This window comes from Cynara cardunculus, assembly GCF_001531365.2.
Source record: "Cynara cardunculus var. scolymus isolate 2C chromosome LG 17, CcrdV1, whole genome shotgun sequence".
NCBI classification, from domain to species: Eukaryota; Viridiplantae; Streptophyta; class Magnoliopsida; order Asterales; family Asteraceae; genus Cynara; species Cynara cardunculus.
The window spans coordinates 34912190-34935928 of NC_037544.1; the positions used below are offsets into that span (position 1 = coordinate 34912190).

General features: G+C 35.5%; 3 protein-coding genes across 3 annotated transcripts; 2 read left to right on the forward strand and 1 right to left on the reverse strand.

The window, feature by feature from the left end:
* The first annotated feature begins 669 nt into the window (after positions 1-669).
* On the forward strand, positions 670-7611 carry LOC112501244 (protein FLX-like 4). Its single transcript, XM_025104953.1, has 4 exons — positions 670-888; positions 4442-5036; positions 6433-6572; positions 7078-7611. Exons 2-4 carry the CDS (start codon positions 4504-4506, stop codon positions 7416-7418), a joined length of 1014 nt encoding a protein of 337 aa, XP_024960721.1. The 5' UTR covers positions 670-888; positions 4442-4503; the 3' UTR covers positions 7419-7611.
* A 5033-nt stretch (positions 7612-12644) lies between these two features.
* On the forward strand, positions 12645-17757 carry LOC112501284 (cytochrome c oxidase subunit 6b-3). The gene is made up of 4 exons (XM_025104995.1): positions 12645-12733; positions 14077-14165; positions 15902-15983; positions 17487-17757. The coding sequence occupies exons 1-4, from the start codon at positions 12725-12727 to the stop codon at positions 17538-17540; spliced, it is 234 nt and encodes a 77-aa protein (XP_024960763.1). The 5' UTR covers positions 12645-12724; the 3' UTR covers positions 17541-17757.
* A 793-nt stretch (positions 17758-18550) lies between these two features.
* Positions 18551-22272, reverse strand: LOC112500019. The gene is made up of 5 exons (XM_025103280.1): positions 21965-22272; positions 21469-21577; positions 19746-19925; positions 18845-18919; positions 18551-18761 (listed from the first exon to the last, which is right to left on the reverse strand). The coding sequence occupies exons 1-5, from the start codon at positions 22270-22272 to the stop codon at positions 18702-18704; spliced, it is 732 nt and encodes a 243-aa protein (XP_024959048.1). The 3' UTR covers positions 18551-18701.
* Between the last annotated feature and the right edge of the window lie 1467 nt (positions 22273-23739).

Here is a 23739-nt window from a genome sequence, read left to right on the forward strand (position 1 = left end):
ATACCCAAACACATATAAGATGCATTGTGATATCACTGTGTTACATCTCCGATCGACCGCACAAACGACCTCAGTATAATACCCAAACACATATAAGATGCATTGTGATACCACTGTGGTATCACCGAAGGACGGAGGTCGGGGGGACGGAAAGAGAAGAGATGAAAGAAAATACCTAAAATGTTCTTGCATTAAAATTTACCAAAATTATAAATTTCTTAATTTATCTATTGATTTGTGGTTGAGATTGAACCTCATAGTTACCACAAACTAATTAGTTTTCATTTAATTAGACCCCTATATATACATATATATACACACACACACACATATAAGGTTGGTTTCACGCAAGACCAGTTTGTTTTCATGAGACACGTGAGACAACGTTTTTACATTTGAAAATTCATAGCAGAATGATGTGAAAGTAAAAAAAATCCGAACCTTCATAGTAAAAAACATTGTGAAGGTTATCTTACAGTATTTTGCTGTAGAATTTCAAGTATAAAAAAATGATTTTACGAGACTTGTAAAAACAGATTGATTTTACGTAATTCCAAGTATATATAAAAGTTAGGATAAAAGGCGTAGAAATCTTCATTTTTCAAATCAATACCAAAGTATCGAGATATATGAAATTAAAATTACTTGTCGTGTTTTAGCTTACTTCTGGTCGTACTTCCTTTCTCACATGATGATGTATGTTCACAGAAACATAGACGCAGAATTCTATACCTAATACTCGCCTTTCAAAGCGCTGCCTTGCTCCATTCGTCCCTTGCCTGGTTACTCCAACCGGCCGGCGATCACCGGTTTTACACCCAGCCGATCTACCGGAATCGTCCGTTTTCTTTGGCGTCTTTTCTGCCAATCGCTTTCTTCTGGTGAGAAGTAAGTAACGATCGTTTTCAATTCTTGATCATCTACGTATATGTTATAGTTTTTGTTGATCGGATTTGTCTGAAGTTTTAATTTTTGTGTTACTTTGATCATTCTGCTGTTTTTTTGACTCAGCTCATTTGGAACCCTAAATTCGAAAATTGAAACCCTAGTTATTTTCAACCTAAATTGGATTGTGTTATTTTTTTTAACTAGCTAAAGTTTGCCCTTTATGTGATTAGGGATTGTTTTTTTTTATTCGAAAAAAAATATATATAAAATCGGTTATCAATGTCAAAATTCAGTAATAAGCAATAATTATTTGATAAAATTTATTAGAATTGTTTATCTACGAGGATGATAATTTAGTACTCAATTATATACGCTCAGTTATTACTGCTGTTACTGTTGAATGGGGTTTATATACTTGCATTACCCTTATCATTTTGAACCATCGATAAATGGAGATTCATTTATGAATAGATTAATGTGCATTCTGGTGGGGATCTGCTGCTAGCGTAGACCGGAGGAAGGGAGCGGGCTAGGTAGGTAGAGGGTGGGGATAGGGTCAGTGAGTCAGTAATTAGGTTACCGTAGCTCTAAGTTAGACTATGGGTGTATAGTTTCTTTATCTTGGTTATGTTTTGCTCGTACTTGCTTCTATTTGTATGTTATTGCTTATTCATAACTATTTTTTCAAAATTTATTATATCTGCCTTTCTTGCTTTCTCACACTTTTCACAAGCTGGAGGTCTTCTCTAGGAAACCACCACTCTACTCTTTGGGGTAGACACACCATTAGAGTCTGCATTGTGGTCTTTAAGTTGTACTTTTTATGTGATGTGGATAAATTACATTGAAGCTACTTCATGGCATTTTCCATATTTGTACCTTTAATGGTGTGTCTACCCCATAATGATAATAACGAGAGAGTTATGGCAAGTTGGCAACGTATGAAACACTAACATGGATACACCTAAAATCTTATAATGGACCTAACATATTCAATAGAAAACAACATGTTATGTTAGAGTTCTGAATATGGCTTTATAAATTGTAGATGCATGAAGATGTATATACTAAATACTTGTTGCATAACTTCAGTCAAATGGTTCACTTTCAAATTACAAATGCACATATTATGTTAAATTCTAGCACTTATAACAAATGGTTCATTTTTTTTCTCATGATCTTTGGACTTACCTCTAGCATCAAATTAGGAATTACCATATAATCCAAAAGATAAGTAAATTTCATACTAACTCCAAATACCACCTATATTACCATATAACCAAAAGATAAGATAGTAAATGTCATGCTAACTCCAATACCACATATTCTTTCAAAGATTGATGAAGCGATCATGTTCTATCACTGGATAACCACACATAGGATCTGAACAAGTATTTGGAAGCAGCTCTAAATTGTATTAGTTTGCATAAGTATGTGTTTATCATATATGAAAGGATTAATTGAAGCTAATAAAGTTGAAGCATCTGAAAGTATGAGTATTGATGCCCAATACGGATTTGAAATGGATATGTCAAACCTTTAAGAAGTGTTTGTGCTTCATAGATTGCAAGTCTCGCAACTAGTACTAATGAAGATAATCGTGGAGTGTTAAGTCAACTTATTGACTCGAAAACATCAATTACTGAATCGAAACACCCTTGAAGAAAAGATGAAAACCTAAGAGAAAGGGAAATTGTTGTAGGTCACCAAAAACAATATGTTGCCCTTAACCATAACATTAACTGAAAATGTTCCATCTCATATTCAGTATCCCTCACTTTTTCTTCTCTTGTCCTATTTGGTTTGTAATAAGTTCAGGAGGTCGATGAAGAACATAGGACCATTATGGTATGGATAGAGAAAATGCATGGCAAGTCTATAGTCTATACAAAAAACTATTAATTTAATGTCTGTGTTCTCTTGATTGACATAATGAATCTGGTATGGATTACTTAATGCACTAGACTTGGCATTTAATTTTGTTACTGTCATGGGAAAATGATTGTCTGTGATTGGAAGAGTTACACAGTTGGAAGATTGGAGGGAGAGTGATGGTGCAACTCTTATCGACAACGTAGGATGCAAGATTATAGTAGGGTGAGGCTACCATTATTTTAATTATAGAACAACGATAAGCTATATTAAGAAAAAAAAATGACAAGCTTGTAATTATGTAATTGAAAGCAACCAATATTACATATAGGTAATAGATGAACTTACCTTTCAAGAATTCTCTGGTGCAATACATATTGCTTTCTTCTTAATCATGTATAACTGCCAAAAATATAATACATTATTAATCATGTAATATCCCTTCGAGTTAAGTTTGTAAAATCCTAATATATTTAGTTTCTTTTAGGAGAGAAAATTGCAACTAAACAGCTAGATATAGTGGCAGGTTAAAGTGTTTGAGTTTCTTGAAGTGTGCAATTCACTTGTCTGTTCAGGTTGGTATTGAATAGAGAATAGAAAATCTGAGATCAACCATCAAATCTACTTGACTTGATCAAATCTGCCATCAAAACTTTCAGGTGTTCTGTTATCATTTAAGGGAGGTACTGGTATGATATATTTGTTGGATCTTAGTGGTGAGATTATATTTTTCATGGATATAAAACTTTATTATAAATAAAAATGAAGCTCATATTAAAAAATGTAAAATTCGCCAGGTTTAAATTGAAACCCAATTTTTGCACTTGACCAATGAGTCATATCTGTTGTCTGTTGTGAAGACTATATAATGGTACATGCTCTGAAAATTTCAGTGAGGTGGCTAGGTAGCTTTCACTGCACTAATGTGGCTTGGTATTGCTTTTTGGTGACGTGAGGCTGTTTTCCTCTTGTTCTGATTGAGCATGTTGCATGCAGTTCTATGATTCTAATATCTTGAATAATTGGTTTTCCAGGAAAAAGATCAGTGAAAATGATTATGTATGTGAAAGAAGCCATACACAAGTACACATACTACTTACTGTAGTTTAAATAAAATAATAGAAAAAGCACCAAGAAATATCCTGTTCACTTATCCTTATTTTAGTTTTCATCTTCTTAAGTAGATGTATTGCAGATTTCTTCTTTGAACTTATTTTAAAGTTCGTTGAATGCCAGACTTGTAGTGATCTTTCTTTTGCCAGTAGGGGTTCTGGCCATGAAATCCATAGGATGATCTGGTGATACTCTTGACCACTAAGGGGGATGTTTACTACCTGCTGACCGCTTCTTACTGGGTAAGGGGTGCTTACCGGTAAGAAGGGATGTTATTTACCAACACACTCTGACCCAAAAATATGTTGATCGAGATGTTGACCCAGTAAGGAAGGGTCGCTGTCCGACTCGATCAGCGCTTACCCAGACACTTGGTAAACAACCATTTTCAGTCGGAGCTTACCCAGAACGAACCTGTTACGCAGACAACATGCTTACTTGGTTAACGCTGGCCCAATTTGTGTTAGTGAGCGACCCCTAACCATTTGTAAAAAGTTTCAGCTGTAGGATATAGCCACCTTCTTTTAGTAATTATTCACTCATCCATCATGCGCTTCTTGTTTTGCAGAAGCGGTTACCTTTCGTTTCAAAAATCCTAATTCATCACGAGGGTTTCTGCCAGACAGATAGATGTCTGCAAGAGGACACGGACCACCGGCTTATGGGAGCCGGTCGGCACAAGCTCCTGGGATGATGCGCCATGGTTCATACCCTGTGGGCCACGGCATAGAGCCACTGCATCCTGAGCATGCAGATAGCAAACTAGTTGCTCAGTCAGCTGAAATAGAAAGGCTTGCTGGTGACAATCAGAGACTGGCAGCCACTCATGTGGCTTTACGTCAAGACTTGGTTGCCACCCAACAAGAAATTCAAAAACTCAGGGCCCATATAGGAAGCATCCAGACCGAAAGTGACATTCAAATTCGCATCTTATTGGAAAAGACTGCGAAAATGGAAGTTCATGTTCTAGCCGGTGAGACAGTGAGGAAGGACCTTCAGAGGGCGCACACTGAGGCCAGGGCCTTGGTGGCAACTAGACAGGATCTGATTGGTCAAATTGAACAGGTTACCGAGGAATTGAAGAAGATCCGTGCTGATGTGGAAAAAGTACCAGAAATGCATGTTGAACTTGATGGCTTGAGGCAGGAACACCAGAAGTTACGGTTAGTGAATGACACTTGGCTCTAACCTTTTTCAAGTTTTCCTAGCTATTTCTCTAAAACTTGGTTCTTCTGTTGAGTGGAAATAAACCAAATCAAACAAACCGCATATGTCCCACACAGAGGTGGTCTGGGGCGTGGGATGTACTCAGACCTAACGTCTGCACCGAAGAGTAGCACGGGTGTTTCGGTGTAGACCCCTGACTTGTGCGAAAAGAAATGAAAAAACTTGCTCAAATTTTTTACCAAAAGGCAGTGCTAAAAACTGAAAATGAGCGAGGAAGAAGCAACAACATTCAAACAGACAAATAAACAAACAAACAAAACACAACCAGAAGCATGTACAAGAAAACATAACCAAGGTAGGAAGATGCACACACCCTAGTCTAACCCAGGAATGGGAGGTCTAAAAACTTGTGAACTCTKGCCATCATGCAATGCAGCTCATCAAATCTCCAACCGATGAGCTAAAGAGCTACAGTGCCATAATATAGCTACAAATCATCTCCAACCGATATGCTAAAGAGCCAAAAATGTGCTAAAATGCTCTTCTTGATGGGTCAAAAACATCCTGTGTTGAAGAACACTAGCACAAGTTGAAAGACAATGATGAAGTCCATTTTAACTCGAATAAAATGTAATTTTGATATATGTTTTATTTTATTGGTTGAAAATTAAAAAATTAAAACTAAATACTCAACTAAATGCGTTGGTAGAAGTAAAGATTTGGGAGGTTGAATTAATCGATGATAATCAATGGTCAAGTAGTATATTGGGTGGTTAAATAAGATATAAAAATATTATTTAACTAATTTACTTATACTAATTAATATATACTAAAAATTATTATAGTTAAATCATAAATTAATAAATATATGTCAAAAACTACAAGGGTGGTGCCTTATTGGTTTGAGCTTGGCTCCAAATGTCAAAAGTACCTGGAGGTCTCAGGTTCAAATCCAAGGAGAAATAAAAATCTTCTTGTGGCCACGGAGGTTCAAATGCAGTGACTCCGGGCTATCTGCAAAGCAGGTGGTCGCCCTGAATTAGTCGGTTTGCATAGCGGGTTGGATATTCAGGTTAATCAAATAAATAAATATATATATATATTTATATATGTCAAATATATAAAAGTGCTATAATTTAGCACTAACAGGTCGGAGATGACTAGTTTATTCTAGTGAAAAGTGCTAAAACTTAGCACCAGTGCTATCTTTAGCATTTTCTGTCAAGACCTGTATCCAGCTCCATCATTCCTTTTTAAGCCACCTGATTCCAGTATTGTCTCTCTACAAACACATGCTTATTTGCCACTTATTTCATAATGTTCTTGATGATGTATGGTAGTAAAACTTCAAGAATTTGATGGTTGGTCTGAAATTAATCTTGTTTCTTGCAGATCAACTTTTGAGTATGAAAAAAGCTTAAACATGGAGAAAGTGGCACAAATGGAACTTATGGAGAAAGACCTTGTGGGGATGGCAAGAGAGGTGGAGAGGTTACGAGCTGAGGTTTTGAACGTCGAGAAGAGGGCACACGGTATAACTCTCTTCTTTTTATTCCTGTGCCTCGTTCTCCTCTGCTTTAACTTTTTCAATTAAGGTGTTATTTCTTTACATCATTCAAACGTTTTCATTTATATGGTGCAAGAAAAACCAGATATGTAATTACGGGTCCCATTTACTTGATGAATTGGAATTGGAATTGGAATGGGAAGCAAATAATGAAAAACATAGGCGAATGGTATAAAGGAATAGCCTATAAATCTTGAACCACAAGGGTGGTGCCTGATTGGTTTGAGCTTGGCTCCAAAGGTCTAAGGTACTAGGAGGTCCCAGGTTCAAATCCAAGGAGAAATAAAAATCCCCTTGTGGCCATGGAGGTTCAAATGCGGTGACTCCGGACTATCTGCAAAGCAGGTGGTCGCCCTAGGATTAGTCGGCTCGCATAGTGGGTTGGATATCCAGGTTGATTAAAAAAAAATCTTGAATGTGAAACCTACTGTTTCCTACCTGAAAAATAACAAAGTTTGTGCTGTATGCAGCACCAACCGTCTTCGGTGGGGCGTATATGAACCAAGAGTTATACCCTCCACCACCTCGGATGCACGCTAGTGGCGGCGGTTATGTTGATGGGTATGGAAAGCAGCAGCAGCAGCAGCAGCAGCATCATCATCATCATCTCCAGATGGGTGTTGGTGGTGCCAGAGAGGGAATGATTCCCTATGGCGGAGGTCATACTGGACCAGCTGCTCCAGGTGGAAATCCTCAGTGGGGAGGACCACCAATGCCCTCCTACGGAGGAGGCCACCCTGGATCAACTGCTCCAGGCAGCAACCCACAGTGGGGAGGACCGCCATATGATGGTTCTTATTCTAGGGCCTGAAACGGTGATAACTGCCATCTAGGTTATTTTTGTCCTGTTTCCAATTTGTGCCATATGCAGATCTCACCCAGTTTGTTCATGCAAATGTAATCCCAGTAACTTATAGTGTTATAGGAGTTTTAGATGTTACAGAATTTTGGTTAATTTATAACATTTATATTCCTGAATTTTAATTTCGTTTTTCGCGTGGTTCGCTCTTTTTGATTGTTAAATATTGTCATTGTACAAACTTCATCTAAATACGTCTTCAATAAATCCCAGTAAGTGAAGACAAGGACTCTTACCATGATTAGCGCTTAACAGGGATAAATTGTTACATACTATGCGTTTTAATGAATAAAATTTTGCCCGATAAGTAAGCGATAGTGTTGAATTTTACCGGTAAGTGCTTACCGGGTAAGTGTTTAGGTAAACGGCCTCTAAATTGCAGATTTTTTTTTTGAAAAGGACGAAATAACTGAATATGCTGATTCTATCTCAAATATATTTTTACCATTTAAAGTTTCCAATTATATATGATTATGGTGTATGCTCAAACCCTCGTATAATAGGTTGAGTTTGGATTCTCATTTGGGTTTAAAGCATCCGTGTAGTTTTTTTTATTTTATTAACCTGTATATCTAACTTGTTATGTGAGCCGATTAATCTTAGAATGGCCACCTGCTTTGCTAGTAGTCTGGAGTCACCGTATTTGAATCTTCGTGGCCACAAAGAGGATTTTTATTCCTCCTTAAATTTGAACATGGGACCTTCAGGTACTTTTGACATTTGGATCCAAGTTTAAACCAATCAGACACCATTTTTGTAGTTACATCCGTGTAGTTTGAGATTAAGAAAATGAGTTTTGCGTGTTATACGTAATTTGAATAAAAAATAAGGGAATAATGAGAGATCAATGAGTGATGTGCTGCATAAATGATGAATTGTACAGAACATGAGAGATCAAACTTACAATTGATAATGGAATAATGAGTATGGAAATAATAAAGATTAATAGAACAAGCATAACACACACATATAAGATTGGGTTCCGGTGAGAATGAGAATTAAGGTGAGAAACGTAAGGGATCTTCACCATTGGATGTACATTAGGATGAGATGCACCATCTCCGTATCAAACGCGATTCATGAGCGAGTTTGAGATTAAAGGTGATCAAAGGTACAGATCCTTCTTACATTTCTCATCTTAACTCTTTTTTTCACATGATCTTTCACCTATATATGTGTGTGTGTGTATATATATAGGCACATTCAAGGGAGAACTGATTAGTTTGTGACTTTATGGTAAACGTGAGATCCAACGTGAACCACTCATTTAAGATATTTAAGAATATTTCTTAAATAAGCTAAAAATGTAATATAGTAATTCTATATTTGACAACTAATCAAAATATTTAATTAAATTTTTTAGAATGAAATATTTAATTAGAATTTGTTACCTAGTATATCAATGACATCGTATTTTAAAGACGTTTGTGAATCAAATTGTATCATAGTGATAACGTTCACAACGTTTCACGTGAATTACAATATATTTTCTTTCTTTTATGAAATGTATCATAATGTGCATTTTCGTTATTTTCATTGTTTTACAAAGGGTATCATATTGTGCATCTTGTATGTATATATGGGTATCACACTGAATATCTGTTGGTATCACAGTGTATCTTGTATTCACATAAGGTTTATCGGAATAAGATTCGTCGAATAAGATTCACCGGAGAGAGGAATGAGGAGAGATGAGAGAGGATATTCATAAAATCCCTAAAATACCCTTAATTAACATTTTAAGTTAAAATTATCAAAATTGTTAATATTCTAATTTAACTTTTGATTTGTAGTTAAGATTAGATCTCACGGTTACCACAAACAAAACATTTCTCTCTCTCTCTCTCTCACACACACACACACACACACACACACATATATATATATATATGAGAGGTCTATTTTACATATCATGTGATTCTTACAAACTTTACAAACCAATCTCAATTGTACATGTAGATAATCAACGGTATGGATTAGATCGGTTCCTAAATTTACTTTCAACCGCATTTTATAACCGCCTCTAAATTTTCCTAAATTTACTTTCAACTGTATTTTATAACTGCCTCTAAATTTCAAAATAAACAAAATCAATGGTTGAGATTAAGTTTGTAGGATTTGTTAGAATCACATGGTTTATATTTGAACCACCCCCCCCCCCCATATATATTTGTGTGTATGAGAACCTGGCCTCCGTTACGAACCAATAGACAACGAGAGCACACCACGTTTCTGGTTAATTCACGAGATATTCATCGTGAATGGTGTATTATTCATCATGAATATTGTAAAAAAAATTACGTCCATTATTCCTCATGAATACTGTAAAAAAATTCATGTCCATTATTCATGATGAATGGAAAGATGTATTGCACTCTCGATTGTCCCTTGGTTTGCAACAAAACTTCTCATTACAAACCATATAATTCTAACAAACTATAGAAACCAAGATTCTAAATGACGTGAGGCGTGGCGTGGTGGCAAGGTCAAACCTCAAACCTTCCAAAGTACGGCGAGGTCATGGCGTTTTTCAAGGTCTGCCCTAAGGCGGAATATATATACATTAAAGTAACCTTACACCTTACAAAATAACGCATCGTAACGTGCCATAACGTGTTACAGTGAAAGTCAAGCCTTGAATGGAGCCATAGGAGTTAATGTGGTAGTGAACCCAGGCCTTGATGCCATAACGAGGCCATAATGAGTTATTTAGAGCTATGATAGAAACCATAAGCAATGTTTGCATTAGGATGCAATAGAGATATTCATAGACAATTATCATGATTCATTAATTATGATTAAGATTTATATGAAAGATGATAAGATCTATTCATTATGATCATGGCTTTAAGATTAGGAAACAAAATGAAATCAGATATTTATTAAACTAGATAGACGACTAAAATTGGTTTGTAAATACAACGTCCCCTGTATATATTAGTAGTGGAGCAAGGTATGCAACAAGGAGTTATGAGACCTTCATCTTAGAAGCCCATCTTCCAAAATCAGAAGCTATCAACTTAAGGATGGTGATTTGCTCCGACCCAGTGGGGAACCTGTCTCACCCACGATGACTATTTTGTATTTTTAAAACTACAAAGATGAAAAGTGTTATTTTCGACAAATCATAGGGACTAAATTATAGTTGACTCTTTATTAAATGTAGAGTGAATCAATCATTTGGTCATTCGTGAATGTGTCCTTTTTTGGTTTTCGTCCCTCAAGATCATAAAGTACATTGGTGGTCCAAAATTCGTGTGTTGAAGCCCAAATTAGTCCCTCCCTTAACACTGTTAGAGAAAGCTCCGTTAAGTCAGTCATGTACCTCTCACATGAGGGACAATTTAGTCATTTTACCTGTCTTCTTCAACCTTACATCCATCCCCAAGAACACTCGTACTCAAGTCAAGAACATTCATACTCCAGTCAACAACATTACCTATCTTCTTCTCCCTTTGAGAAAGCAAATCAAGAAAAGAAAAACTTATATCAATAAGATTAATAATTAACAAACATGCTTAAAACATGGTTAAAATGGTACACTGGTAATAATTTTCATAAGTCAGGAATGATTAACTTATCAAAAACTGCTTATTACCGGTTTGGCATCGATATAAGCAGTTTTATTTTTCCTCATCCAAAACACTAGCATTTAGCTTATCCCCGGTGCCAAACTGAAATAAGTTAAAAAAAACCTAAAATAAGCAATCCCAAACACCCCCTTAAAATCAAACTCTGAGAATATTCAAAGCACACAAATTTAGACGATGAACAAAATAATTCATTTAAACATAAAACAAAAACAAAATCTGAAGATGTGAAAACATGAACGTTGTTAAGAAGAACATCCAAATTCCCAACCATAAAACTAGATCTGGAGACTGATCCATCTCACAACCCAAAATCAAAACAAAATATGACAATCGATTCTAAAACCCTAAATCAAGAACAAGAAACAGATATGATATCGAAATCGTCTTCATAAATCATCCAAGAACACCATCACCAGATCAAGATAACCATCTGACTTTTGGTCAGGTTCTAAAAAACCAGATCAAATACCTTTGCTTGGATGGTTGATTCGATAACCAAAAAACCTTAGATGGTTGGCTTTGAATGAGAGAAGAAACAAAATTGCCCATCATGTGAGAGGCATATGACAAGGTTAATGAAGATGTTTTAACGGTGTTAGAAGGAGGGACTAAATTGGGCTCCAAAACATTTTTTGGACCACGAATGTACTTTATGATTTCGAAGGACGAAAATCAAAAAGGAGGCATTCACGAGGAACCAAATGTTTAATTCACTCTTAAATGAACGAAATGTTTTTAATAATATAATCAATATTATAATATCCAAAATGAACTGTTTTTGATTTTCCATTTTGAAGAATATGTTGGAGATGCTCTAAATGTTTTATAAGATAATATTGATAATAGTGAATTACAGTTTTGGTTCCTGTCTATGGTTGCTTTTTCGTTTTCCTTCCTTGAATTCCTAAAATTAACTTTGTCCATTCTTTGGTTTTTTTAGCCCAAATAAGTCCCTCCCATTAACACCGTTAGTCTAAAGTCCGTTAAGTGAGTCATGTGCCTCTCACGTGAGGGGCATTTTGGTCTTTTTACCCATCTTCATCTCCCACCTCCTTCAACTTCAATTTAAGAACCCTAAATTGGTAAAACTCAGGTTCAACACTACCCACCACTGGTCACAAATCTAAACACAAACACGTAAAATCAAAACCCTATATCATATATAAATCCAATAAGAAAATGGATAGAGTAATACAGAAGAAGCTAATGGGATCAGAGGGCGTGGGTATTATTTATAAAATGGTATGTATTATTTAAACTATTTTTTAAATGAAATAAAAAGAAAGGGTAAAATGACTGATTTCCCCCCTCACATGATGCATTTAACGAAGCTCTTCTAATGGTGTTAACTGTAGAGGACTTAATTGGGCTTCAGAACATGTAAAATAGACCAAAATGTAATTTTATGATTTCAAGGGACGAAAATAGAAAAAAGAAGCATAGATAGTCCACTCTATTGATAATAACCATGTTTTATAAGATAGTAGGGATGTGTATGTTATATTTCGATAATTCTGGTGGTTGGTGTGGATTTATTAAAACTAGAAGGGGTGATAATGTAACATTTCTTCTATTTAGGTTCATCTGGGTCTCCCGTCAAGGCCTCAACATTTCCCCATTTTCTGAATCGAAGCTTCATCTTCTTCGTTTTCTAATCAATCAATCATGGCTGAGGTACTGAATGATGATTCTTTATTGTTTTTTGCACTAATTATTGTTTTACATTTGTGATTTGTTTCTTATTTGATCGGTGTTATGATGGACTCTTGGATTATAATCTGCATTGCTATTCGTTCTTTTGGGATCTATAGGATTTGACTATGTTTCGCTAAGTGTTGTGTACGATCAAGGCTTCAATTTTGTTTTTGTTATGCGCCTGTGACTTTGAGATCGACATTTCTTTCATTGCTATATGGTAATTTAGAATTTTGGTGTCGTTTTGAACAATATGAGAATTGGAATTAGATCGAATCATTGACACTTGTCGAAATTTTCTATCCTTCATCGATGTATTGTTATTATTATGGAGGGTCGCGGAGGGTTTTGTTTGAATATGGTGTTGTAAAATATTCAGAATCCATGGGGAGGACCCTAGTGGAGGAATCTGAGCCCTATATGCGACCATTGGAAAGCATATTCTTGTGATGTTTGATGCCTTTGTTAAAGATAACTAGGGTATGTTAAGCAATAATGAAACCAGTATTGCTTCCCCTCCCCATAAAAATAGAACAAGCGAATTGGCGAATAATGAGCCCTATTGCCTCCCCTCCCCATAAAAATAGAACAGCGAATCGCTTCCCCTCCCCATAACTAGGTCTGTGCACTAATCGGCGAAAAAAATCTTTAGTTTTCCTTGTTTTGGTGTCCTTTCTTAACTGAAATGCCAATTGGTTAAAGTATTACTTCTCTTTCATAAGTGTCTAAGAGGCGGGTTGGTTCGCTTACGTTATTGGAACTCTATAATAAAAAAAATAATATTAAAATAAAGATGGATCGAAAGAAATCGACCATACTTAATCTTTTTCCTCACAATTCCTTCGAAGAAGTCTTCCCACATTGAACAAAGCTGAATATATGACTCTGAGTGCATATCTTGCTTCGATGCCAACAGAAATTTGTTAGAATCCTCTTAGCTTTACCCTTGTATGCGTTAGCTTGGATTTCTTGTAATTGTGTTGTGTTTTCGCTTGATTGTGTTGCATAAAGCTTCCACAAAATATATTAGGATATTGGAAATTGGATTACTGTTGAACAAAAACACTCTTGCCGTATATTCTTGTTTGCTCTAATATATTTATTTCTTTACGTGTAAATGAACAAAATTATTGTTGATTGGGCATATTTCGTTCATTCAGTTACACCTAATGAAATATCATTGAACAATCTTAAAGTATTTTTCCTGTTTTCTATCTATGTAATTAGTGTTGAACCTTGCTATTTAATAAGATATCAATTGCCCTTGGATGTAATCACTCTTAATGCCATTTTGTAATGATTTTCTTTCATGATGTCTTCAGATCGAGTTGAAGACGGCACCGGGTGACTATCGTTTCCCAACAACAAATCAAAGCAGGCACTGTTTCACCCGCTATGTAGAGTTTCACAGGTATGCTATGAGAAGTATATTAGTATTTTGACATTTTAGTTACTTTTTATGATACAAACTCTATTACTTACGCTTAATATGTTTTTTTTTATAGAACTATGGTATCACCATCATGCACTTCTAATACGATGAAATAGGTCTAAACATGCATAGAGTTTGTTTGGTTTTCTTTATGTTTGAGGTTGGATTCATTTTGGAAATAGTGTACCTCAAACTAGTTCGGACAGGCTTGCAACAAAAAGGAAAGTTACTGTTGAGAAATTTTACCAAAATCAGGGAACAAAATCAACCATGGAGAAAATCGATTTCTACTGTTGCTTGTCAACTAAAACTAATTGCAGAAAGTGCATAATACAAAATGTTAACTGCTTCTAAAGTTCCAAACAAAAACAGTAAACTTCTAATTAATCAATAGAAATTATAGGTTTGTCCCTCAAAGAAAAACTACACTGCTGTAAACTAGGATCCGAGTCACACTATTTACAATCTACACCTTGACTTGAAATCCTAGTTTTGACAATGCTTCCAATTATCAATATTGAGCAAAATCCAAACAATGTTTGAACTTGCTCTCTGGGATTGGTTAGTAAGCACATCAGCTGGATTGAGGATAATACTTTTGTACTTATTTTAGGGAGATGAAATTTACAGCTTATTAGTTTCGAAACTATGGTGGGAATTTTTCTTGGCTGTGAGACTGAAAGGAGGTGAGGACACATAAATTCTTTTGTCTTGATACCTTCGCAAGGGGGCAGAGTGACTTTGCTCAAGTGTTGGATTCATGAAGTAGAAGTAAAAGCAAGATAAGACATCAACTTAAGTATGTGTTCATTCTATATATGTTCTCTATGAGTTACGAGATAATTTCTTCCTTTTAGAGGTTTTCTTTTAGACTACTATATACACGCATACAATAACGTTTAGCACCTCCTTATCCTCAAACTTTTAGAATCTCCGAATCCTGGTATCCGCATGTTGCACACCCATATATCTACATTCATGTTCTTACGTTATAGCTTTCTATGCAATCTTTTTCCTTGCATTTTACAAAGAGACTGTTTTTGTGAGTTGTGACTCAAACCGATGGCCGCCTTGTTGTGAACAATTAAGCTCATCTTTCTTTTTGGATGACATGATCTCTTCGAAAATTCTTACTTGCAGTAGAAGGATAAATGCATGTCTCTTTCATGTAGAGAATGAGTAAGCCCCCATGACATTGGATTATAGATATTCCTATCTACCCATAAATCAATAAATTTGGCACCATAAGGTAAGGAGTGTCAGAGATCAACAGGGGTATTTGTGAAGAAATAAATTTTATGGTATCTCAAACATAAAGCTACCCATGATTCTTCGCATCCACCAGTAACTTTTTTCACCATAAGTTAAGAGAACACAGGCATGTGTTTTGAAACTGTTTGCCCATGATTGGCAACCTAGTTATGGGTCAGGCAGAATAATAGTCAGGAGATAGCAAGCAGTAATGAGTCGATTCTTTTTTTAATGAGCTCATACACTCTTTTCTCTCTTTCTTTACTTTACAAGCTGTCATCTGAGTTTATATCTTTGTGATGATTGAAAAGCTTGTTAACAAGAAGCCCAAGTTGTTCATGAATCTCTTGATTTAATGTTTTCCTACTTTAAATAATGCCATATGGTTCTCTCTTCTGTATTTGAAGCAATGTATATTTTCTTTGAACGAATTTCTTGCCTTACTAATTTTTGATCAACTGCAGATGTGTGGCAGCAAAGGGCGATGATGCTTCAGAATGCGAGAAATTTGCTAAATTCTATCGTTCTCTTTGCCCGGGTGAATGGGTGAGCAATTACTTGTTTCCCTTGTATATTTGATCCTTATTTGAGCACCTAGATTCCACAACCTTTTTGCTGATTCTCATGACAAAATATGTTTGAATACCCATATCTCCCAAGTTCAGTTACGGGACATTTTATATCTTTATTTAAGCTTGTTAAGTTGATCAATGGATATCCTTTTGGAACTAAAAAGTATTGCCTTCTGGTATTAATATTAAGGGATCAATAAAATTAGTAGGGTTGCTTATTTGTCATAGGCGGTCCGGGCCGTGGGAAATGTGGTGAACAAAGATGTCATCATGTCCCCAGTCCCTTCCCAACCTTGTCAAAACTGGGGAGAGCCTCGGTGCATCCCTGTATCTGTCGATACACACAAAGCAGAATCATGGACTTTATGACCATCATATAAATCAGTCATAGATGGGCAAAATCTGATGAGAAGTTTATAAAACTATGTTATTTTTATCCATATTCTTTCAGTTTACAATACTTGGCTTTCCAAACTTTTACCTTGCTAAGAAAGACCCTTTAAACCGTATATTCAAGTGAAATGTGCCCGTTTGAGGATTTGAACAAGGGGCCTGTTTTGTTTTTTATTGCTTAATTAGCTGAATGAACTTATGATTTATTTGCTCAACCTTTAAGCAGTGCTTATTTTTTACTTAACTTTTAAGCCACAGCAGAAATTGCTGAATCTGATAAAGGTTCAAATGAGAAGGGTAAAAAACTTGAGAAGGTGTGCAGGGAGGTTCATATGTGAGTCGGTAAACCCCAAAAGAAATCCATTTGAAGATGCATATGTGAATTCACATTTTTTTTTATCAATGATTCAAATATGAACCTTTCATTTGCACCTTCTTCACCTTTTTGCCTTCTCATTTGAACCTCCACCCCCCCCCCCACCCCCACAAACATATATATAGACTTGAGATCATGTGAGAGCAAGGGTTTTTCGTGAGACCCGTTTCACCAATTCTCAACCCTTTGATTAGATCTACAATCTTAAAATTCATAATCATAAAATTGCCACGAGACTTCTCAATAATCACAAAATTGCCACCGTGCAACTTTAGACATTAGATCATTAACTTGTAAAGTTGATCAATGAACATAAATTGGTCTTACGGGTCTCACAAAAAACCCTTGGTCTCATGTGAACCCAACCCTATAGACTTTGGGATCATGTGAGACCAGTGGTTTTTCGTAAGACCCGTAAGACCAATTCCCAACCATTGAATTAGATTTACAATTGTCAGATCTAAATATTCATAAAAGCCACGAAACTTCTCAATAATTACAAAATTACCACCTTGCAACTTTAAACCATTAGATCATTAGATTATAAAGTTGATCAATGAACATAAATTGGTCTTACGGGWCTCACGAAAAACCCTTGGTCTCACGTGAACCCAACCCTATATATATATATATATCATGTTTTAATAGGAAAAATGAAAAACAACCCTATTCATACTAACACCAAACCATATTTGTGATTGATGTCAGGTTGACAGGTGGAATGAGCAGAGGGAGAATGGGGTATTTCCAGGTCCTCTGTGATCTTAAGGAAGGAAAGGAGCCATTGAATTATTTGTATTTGGCTAATAAGTTTTTTATGGACAACTTGCTACATCTCTCTCCATTATGTTGAATGTTTCAAGTTACTGTTTCTGGTACTTGTTTGTTTTGGCACAAAAATATTTTATCACCCCTCATGATTTCATACTCTATTCATACATTCTTTAAAGGGAGAAAGAAATGAGCCGGTATACGTGTGTACGAATCACAATTGCCATGAATGTTTGGAATCAAGGAAAACCGGTGGTATAAATGCACCTTTTAACTATTTGATAGCATGAATTGACTTAATTCTGACATTAAAATAAATGTATATAAACATTTTTTTTTTCTTCGAGTCAATCTTCTAACATGCCACATTGGCACGTTCAACTAAAATACCACTAAACTTTTAAAAGGTTCTGTTGTCCATAAAAGTTGCATTTAAGATGAATGCACTAAAATAGTCTCTTAAGTATTTGTAGGATTCCTAAGAAATTATTCGATTTCTTCAGTCTGCTTCTCACGTTTCGTGAATAGTCAGAACATTGAGGAATATCCAAAAAGGCATTTGGAGAATTGATTTGATTCTATCTATGGTCCTTCCGTTTGAAGAAAGCAAGGATCCCAAAGAATCGATCTTTCTTTTGGTTGTTGATTGGTTGATCAATGTGTGATATTATAAATTCTCATTACTAATGGAATAAAAAACGACCTATGGACCCAGGTTCAAATCCAAAGAGAAACAAAAATCCCCTTACGACCACAAAGGTTCAAATACGTTGACTCCGGTCTACACGTAAAGCAGGTGGTTACCTTGAGATTAGTCGGCTTGCAAAGTGGGTTGGATATCCAGGTTAATAAAAAAAAATGACCTATGAATTGATCAGATGATCCTTTCAATTGGCTACAATCCCTTGCTTGAACGAAACTAAATCTTGTCCATCCACGTGCATCTTTATATTCAAGGTTTACCTATCCTATTATTTGGGAACCATCCAGAACAACAGCAAAGTAAAACTTTTCAATTTTGGTTAAAGTCCAGTCCATTTGTGCAGCAGCACAGACAGATTTCAATTATAACCAATCTCAAAGGTCCCAAAGTGACAACCAAATACATAAAAAATAAAATGTAACATCTATTTTATAATAAAATAAAACAGCTTAGAAAAGTGAAGTTCCCTTGCCCTTCTTGTCTCCACCAATCTCAAAATGCTTGCACCTCTGCACATAACATAACATAAATAACAAACAAACATACATACATGGTTAATAGAATTCAAACAATCTAAGATTCAGTGTTGAACCTTAATTGGGTGCTGAGACACATGCTTGCACCCTTGGCATTGCAACCTTAGCACAATCTTCTTCGTGGTTTTCGCCTGTTCAATTGCATAAACCATCGTAAATCTAAAAGTAGAAGCTTTGGTGTGTCATTGGTTTGATTCACAAGAATGTTTTTGGAAGAAATGAAATCTGCCAAAGAAATTGAAATCTGTCTGTTTGGTTCAAATAATGTGGCTTCTATATTACAATGAGTTCACCAAAATACCCTTTTATGATATAATTTAAAGGGAATTGACCAAAACAGCCAACCTCCCCAACCAAATTCCCATTTCAGCCACAGTTGCATAAACTCCATTTTCGGATTAAAAAGAATAAGAGAAAAACCCTTTACTAAAATTTGCACAAGGATCCAGATTTGAGTAAAGAATTTTTTCTTTTCTTTTCTTTATCCTGAAAATAAGCTTTTATGCAAATACCTTACTAAAATGGGAAATCAGTTCCAAAAGTGGCTAAAAAGTAAACTTGGTTGGGGAGATCGGCTGTTATAGTCAAATTCCTTGTATTTTTGTAACTTCATGCTTAAATTATAAATGCATGTAAATATTTAAAATTGTGTAAATTAGCATTTACTAAAATGCTTTTAGAAAGGGTTCCAAGGAATGGAGAGCAATTCCTTCTCCCCAGCCATGGAATGAGCAAAATCAGTAGGTTGTGGAATTCAAAGATTTTACAAAAACGGAACCAATCAGAGGAACGAAAATTTGGTCTAAAGGAATCAAACATTCCAATTTCAACTCCTTCACATTCCTTTGGAATTCCACAAACCAAACAGTACCTTAACAAATTTTGATATCTTTGCATTGATGCTTAAACCAAGACACAACAGTGACTGAAAAGATAAAATCAGGATTTTGAATTCACCTTCTTGTGAAAGACGGGCTTGGTTTGTCCACCATAACCTGACTGTTTCCTGTCATAACGACGCTTCCCTTGGGCAGCCAAGCTATCCTTTCCCTTCTTGTACTGTGTCACCTTGTGCAAGGTGTGCTTTCGGCAGTCCTTGGACTTGCAGTAAGTCTTCTTAGTCTTGGGAACATTAACCTGGATACGAGCAAAAAATTAAAGCATAGTTCCATACAAGCTAAAGCCACCAACTTTAATGTAAAATTGAAAAGACACAAACGTTAAAAATCCTAACTTTCGTTGCAGATGAGATCTTTTAGTACACAGCAAGTAATAGCACATTACTGCTAATAAAAAAATCAATATTGTTACTAAAAAATAAGAACAGTAAGTGACACAAATTTAACAGTGTTGCTAACAGCTAAAAGAAAATTGATGGTACCAAAATATAACATCTAGAAAATTTAACAGAGACGTTTAACACTTAATTTTCTTGGCAACAGCAAAAGCCCCAAAAAAAATTTTAGCAAATTATACAAGTCTTGACTTCTCAGTTCTAACTAATTATAATTATGCTGTTTATAACTAAAATTAGTTTTGCCAAAACTACTTCATATAGCAAAAAGGCACCAGAAGGTGATTATATTACTGGGTATTGCTGGGCCAATTACCTTGTAGCCCAACCTTCATGAAGTTCAAGGGTTCAAACTTCACCAAAGATGAAGAGTGTGAGTTATGTCGTATATAATTAGACTTCAAAAGAAAGTTAAATTGAACCCACACTGTAACCACAATAACACTTCCCACATAAAGCCAAGGGGTGTGTTTGAAAAAAGTTGGGAACACAATTTCAGAATGATTCTTAAGTGAAGGTACTCCCTTTGCCCTTGAAAAAAGTAACATTGTACTCCTACATGTAATTGATAAAATCCAAGACTACTAATCAAATAAATATTTTGTTTACCAAAAACCTAATTTGCAGGGTAACAATAAGCAAAGGTTTAGTTTCATGTTTGCAAAAAGGGCAAGCTCGTAATCTCCAAGAGACGTATCAAAGTGAAAACAACCACAACTTACAGTGAGCTATTATGCAATTCTACCCAAATGTGCTGATTCAACACTAAACTTCTGAAAACATTTAACATTTTACTCAAAATTCATATTTTTAAGTTATATACTTATCACAGTAACAAACTTCAAATAGAAGTATTCCGTATCTATCATTGTCCAAAAATGGTAATCAACTCATATTGCATCTCTATTCTCCGTTAAGGATTTGATAGTTTGCAACAGTCACTTCTGCCACACAACATTCACTTATCAAATCAACTAATTCACGTTTCCTTTGACATATTTCTCCCAGTTCAAAGCATGCATTCAGAACAATCTAAAAGAAACACTCGAAGTAAATCCTCTACTTATCATATGAAGAAGGAAGCAAAAGAAATTAGAACTTGAATTTAATTCTACCATCACCGTATCAAATACTAGCATATATTAGACATGAAAAAGGCATTGAATTCCATGGCACAGATCACGCAACACCAAAATCCGTTTCCACACAACCAAAATCTTATGAAAAAACGATTCAAATTCCTATTCATACCGGTGCCAAATACAGATTAACGTCTAGGTTTAAAGTTGTTCCAGCTCAATATACTACAAACTACAAATCAAATACGTAATCCAAGCCCTAAGAAAACAATTAACGAAGTAAAAATAACAGAGATTACGGTTTTACCATGGCTGCAGATCTCCGAAGAACCGGTCTGCCTGATGAAAGAAGATAGGAACCACCAGACTCTAGGGTTTCGTCAAAATGTAAGTTTTGACCTTTAACAGGGTTAGGGTTTTATGCTATGCCACAGGCCCATGCTAAAAAACAGGCCCATTCAAGTTCTTCCAAAAATAAGGGAAAATTGCATTAAAATGGAACCAACTTTCACCTAATTCTTATTTTGAGGAACCAATTTTCAAAATTATCATTTAAGGGTCTCTATCAAACTTTTTGTTTATTTAAAGGTTTGGTTGACCTGTTTAGCAGGTAACAAGTAATTTATGATGAGTTGGCAAATTATAATTTAAAGATATATTAGGTGGATATTAATTTGTCAAATCATGAATATTATTAAAAAAAGATTAACAATCAAAATTTGAATATCTTCAAAATCTGAGTATCGAAGAGTCTCCCTTGCTCGACTATCTCCTCCGGCGGCCTCTMCGGTSGACCCGGACACCAGCCATCGTTGCCCTCTCCGGTCGACGCGGACACCAGCCATCGTTGCCCTAGTCTATCGTCTCGACTATCTCCTCTGAGTGCCTCTCCGGTYGACGCCCGCAACAGCCATCGTTGCCCTCGTTGCCCAAGACGTCGCTGTTCACACTTTTGGCTGCCTCTCCGGTCGACGCCGGCACCAGCGGCATTCACAAGGTATGAATCCTCTCCAATAAGTTCTTTCATCATGTGATTCTTAAATCTCTTATTGGTGTTTCTTCTCCCGTGTTTCTTCCAAGTGATTTGATTGTGCCCTAAATCTGACTGCATATTAAAAAATTCTTTGTTTGCAATGGTTAAATTGATGTTGAATTCATATTATGATGCTCCTTAAGGTGGTGTTAAACAATGTCTTTTAGTCTTCTTTTAGAATTTACATTATAAAATACTTTGTTTGCAATGGTTAAATTGATGCACCTGAGGATGGTCGATGCATGGTTTTAGAATAGATTACCTTGTCTAGATCTTTGTATAAGGTTTCTTAGACTCCTTACATTGCAGACCTTCTAGACTYCTTATAAGTCTTACTAAGGAATGTCAGAGAAGGGGAACCTGGTCTCGAGATATTTCACAAAAGGATGCTCTGTAGTCACACATATTTGCATCTGTTCATAAAATATTAATCTTGATGAGGGCATACTACTCAAAATTGAGAACCTTCTGTTGCTCAGATAGGTCAAAAGTGYCTGCAATGTAATGCCATTTGTGATTTAGAGAACTAGGAAAAATGAAATTCCAAATAGCTGTCTATTAGATGAAGATCCTACAGTTGGCTAAATACTACAGATTACTGGATGTGTATAGATTGGGATTTTTCTTATCCTACATAGGGTTGTAATCGAACCAAACGAACACGAACGGAGGCTTGTTAATATTCATTCATTTAACTTAACCGAACGAACCCGAACGATAAACGAACGAAAATCTTTGTGTTCGTGTTCGTTCGTTTAGAAATCAGGTGTGTTCGTGTTCATTTATGTTCGTTCGTTAACATGCTAAACGAACGTAAACGAACGAACATAAACGAACGGGTTAAACGAACATAAATAAATATTATTTGAATTCAAAGTAAATAAACAAAAGATTATATATTAAATTTAGTATATAAACGAACATAGACGAACGAATATAAATGAACGTAAACGAACATAAATGAACGAACGAGACTCTTGTTCATGTTCGTTCGTTTAACTAAACGAACAAAAAAAARTGTTCATGTCCGTTCATTTATTAAATAAACGAACTTCCCATCGAACGGTTCGTTGAACGTTCGGTTCGTTTACAGCCCTAMTCCTACATCATAAAACGYTAGCTTATTACTTTAGAACTAGWACACACCAACCCAAAAATCTTATTTTTTCATACTCCTATGCAGAAAGGAAGTACCAATTAACTAAAATTATCGGTGATTTATATATCAAGGTTCTTAAAGTCAAATAGGATGAACTATTTTGTATGGGATAGATATCCAGTAGGYAATTTTGATGTTTCACTTGTGTTTATAACTATAGCTATTCACGAGGAAAATCTGTAATTCCTTATTCCAATTTTCATTGGTTAGGAAGATATTAGTTGTGTGTGCTCACAGCTTAATAATAGCAGCAGCATCCTCAAACATAGAAAAAGAATCATAAGTTACCATAGACATATTAAAGTTATAAATATTGACAGCAGTTACAAGCTCGTGAACTTTGGAATGGATGATACTAAGGGGTCGTTTACCAAATGCTTACTCGG

What these genes read in the sequence shown, in the direction of transcription:
- LOC112501244 (XM_025104953.1), top strand. Translation starts at nt 4,504, where the DNA reads ATGTCTGCAAGAGGACACGGACCACCGGCTTATGGGAGCCGGTCGGCA. An exon ending in CAGGAACACCAGAAGTTACG is followed by an intron (nt 5,037 to 6,432) that starts GTTAGTGAATGA and finishes TGTTTCTTGCAG; the next exon opens with ATCAACTTTTGAGTATGAAA. An exon ending in CGTCGAGAAGAGGGCACACG is followed by an intron (nt 6,573 to 7,077) that starts GTATAACTCTCT and finishes TGCTGTATGCAG; the next exon opens with CACCAACCGTCTTCGGTGGG.
- LOC112501284 (XM_025104995.1), top strand. An exon ending in CGCTATGTAGAGTTTCACAG is followed by an intron (nt 14,166 to 15,901) that starts GTATGCTATGAG and finishes GATCAACTGCAG; the next exon opens with ATGTGTGGCAGCAAAGGGCG. An exon ending in CTCTTTGCCCGGGTGAATGG is followed by an intron (nt 15,984 to 17,486) that starts GTGAGCAATTAC and finishes GATTGATGTCAG; the next exon opens with GTTGACAGGTGGAATGAGCA.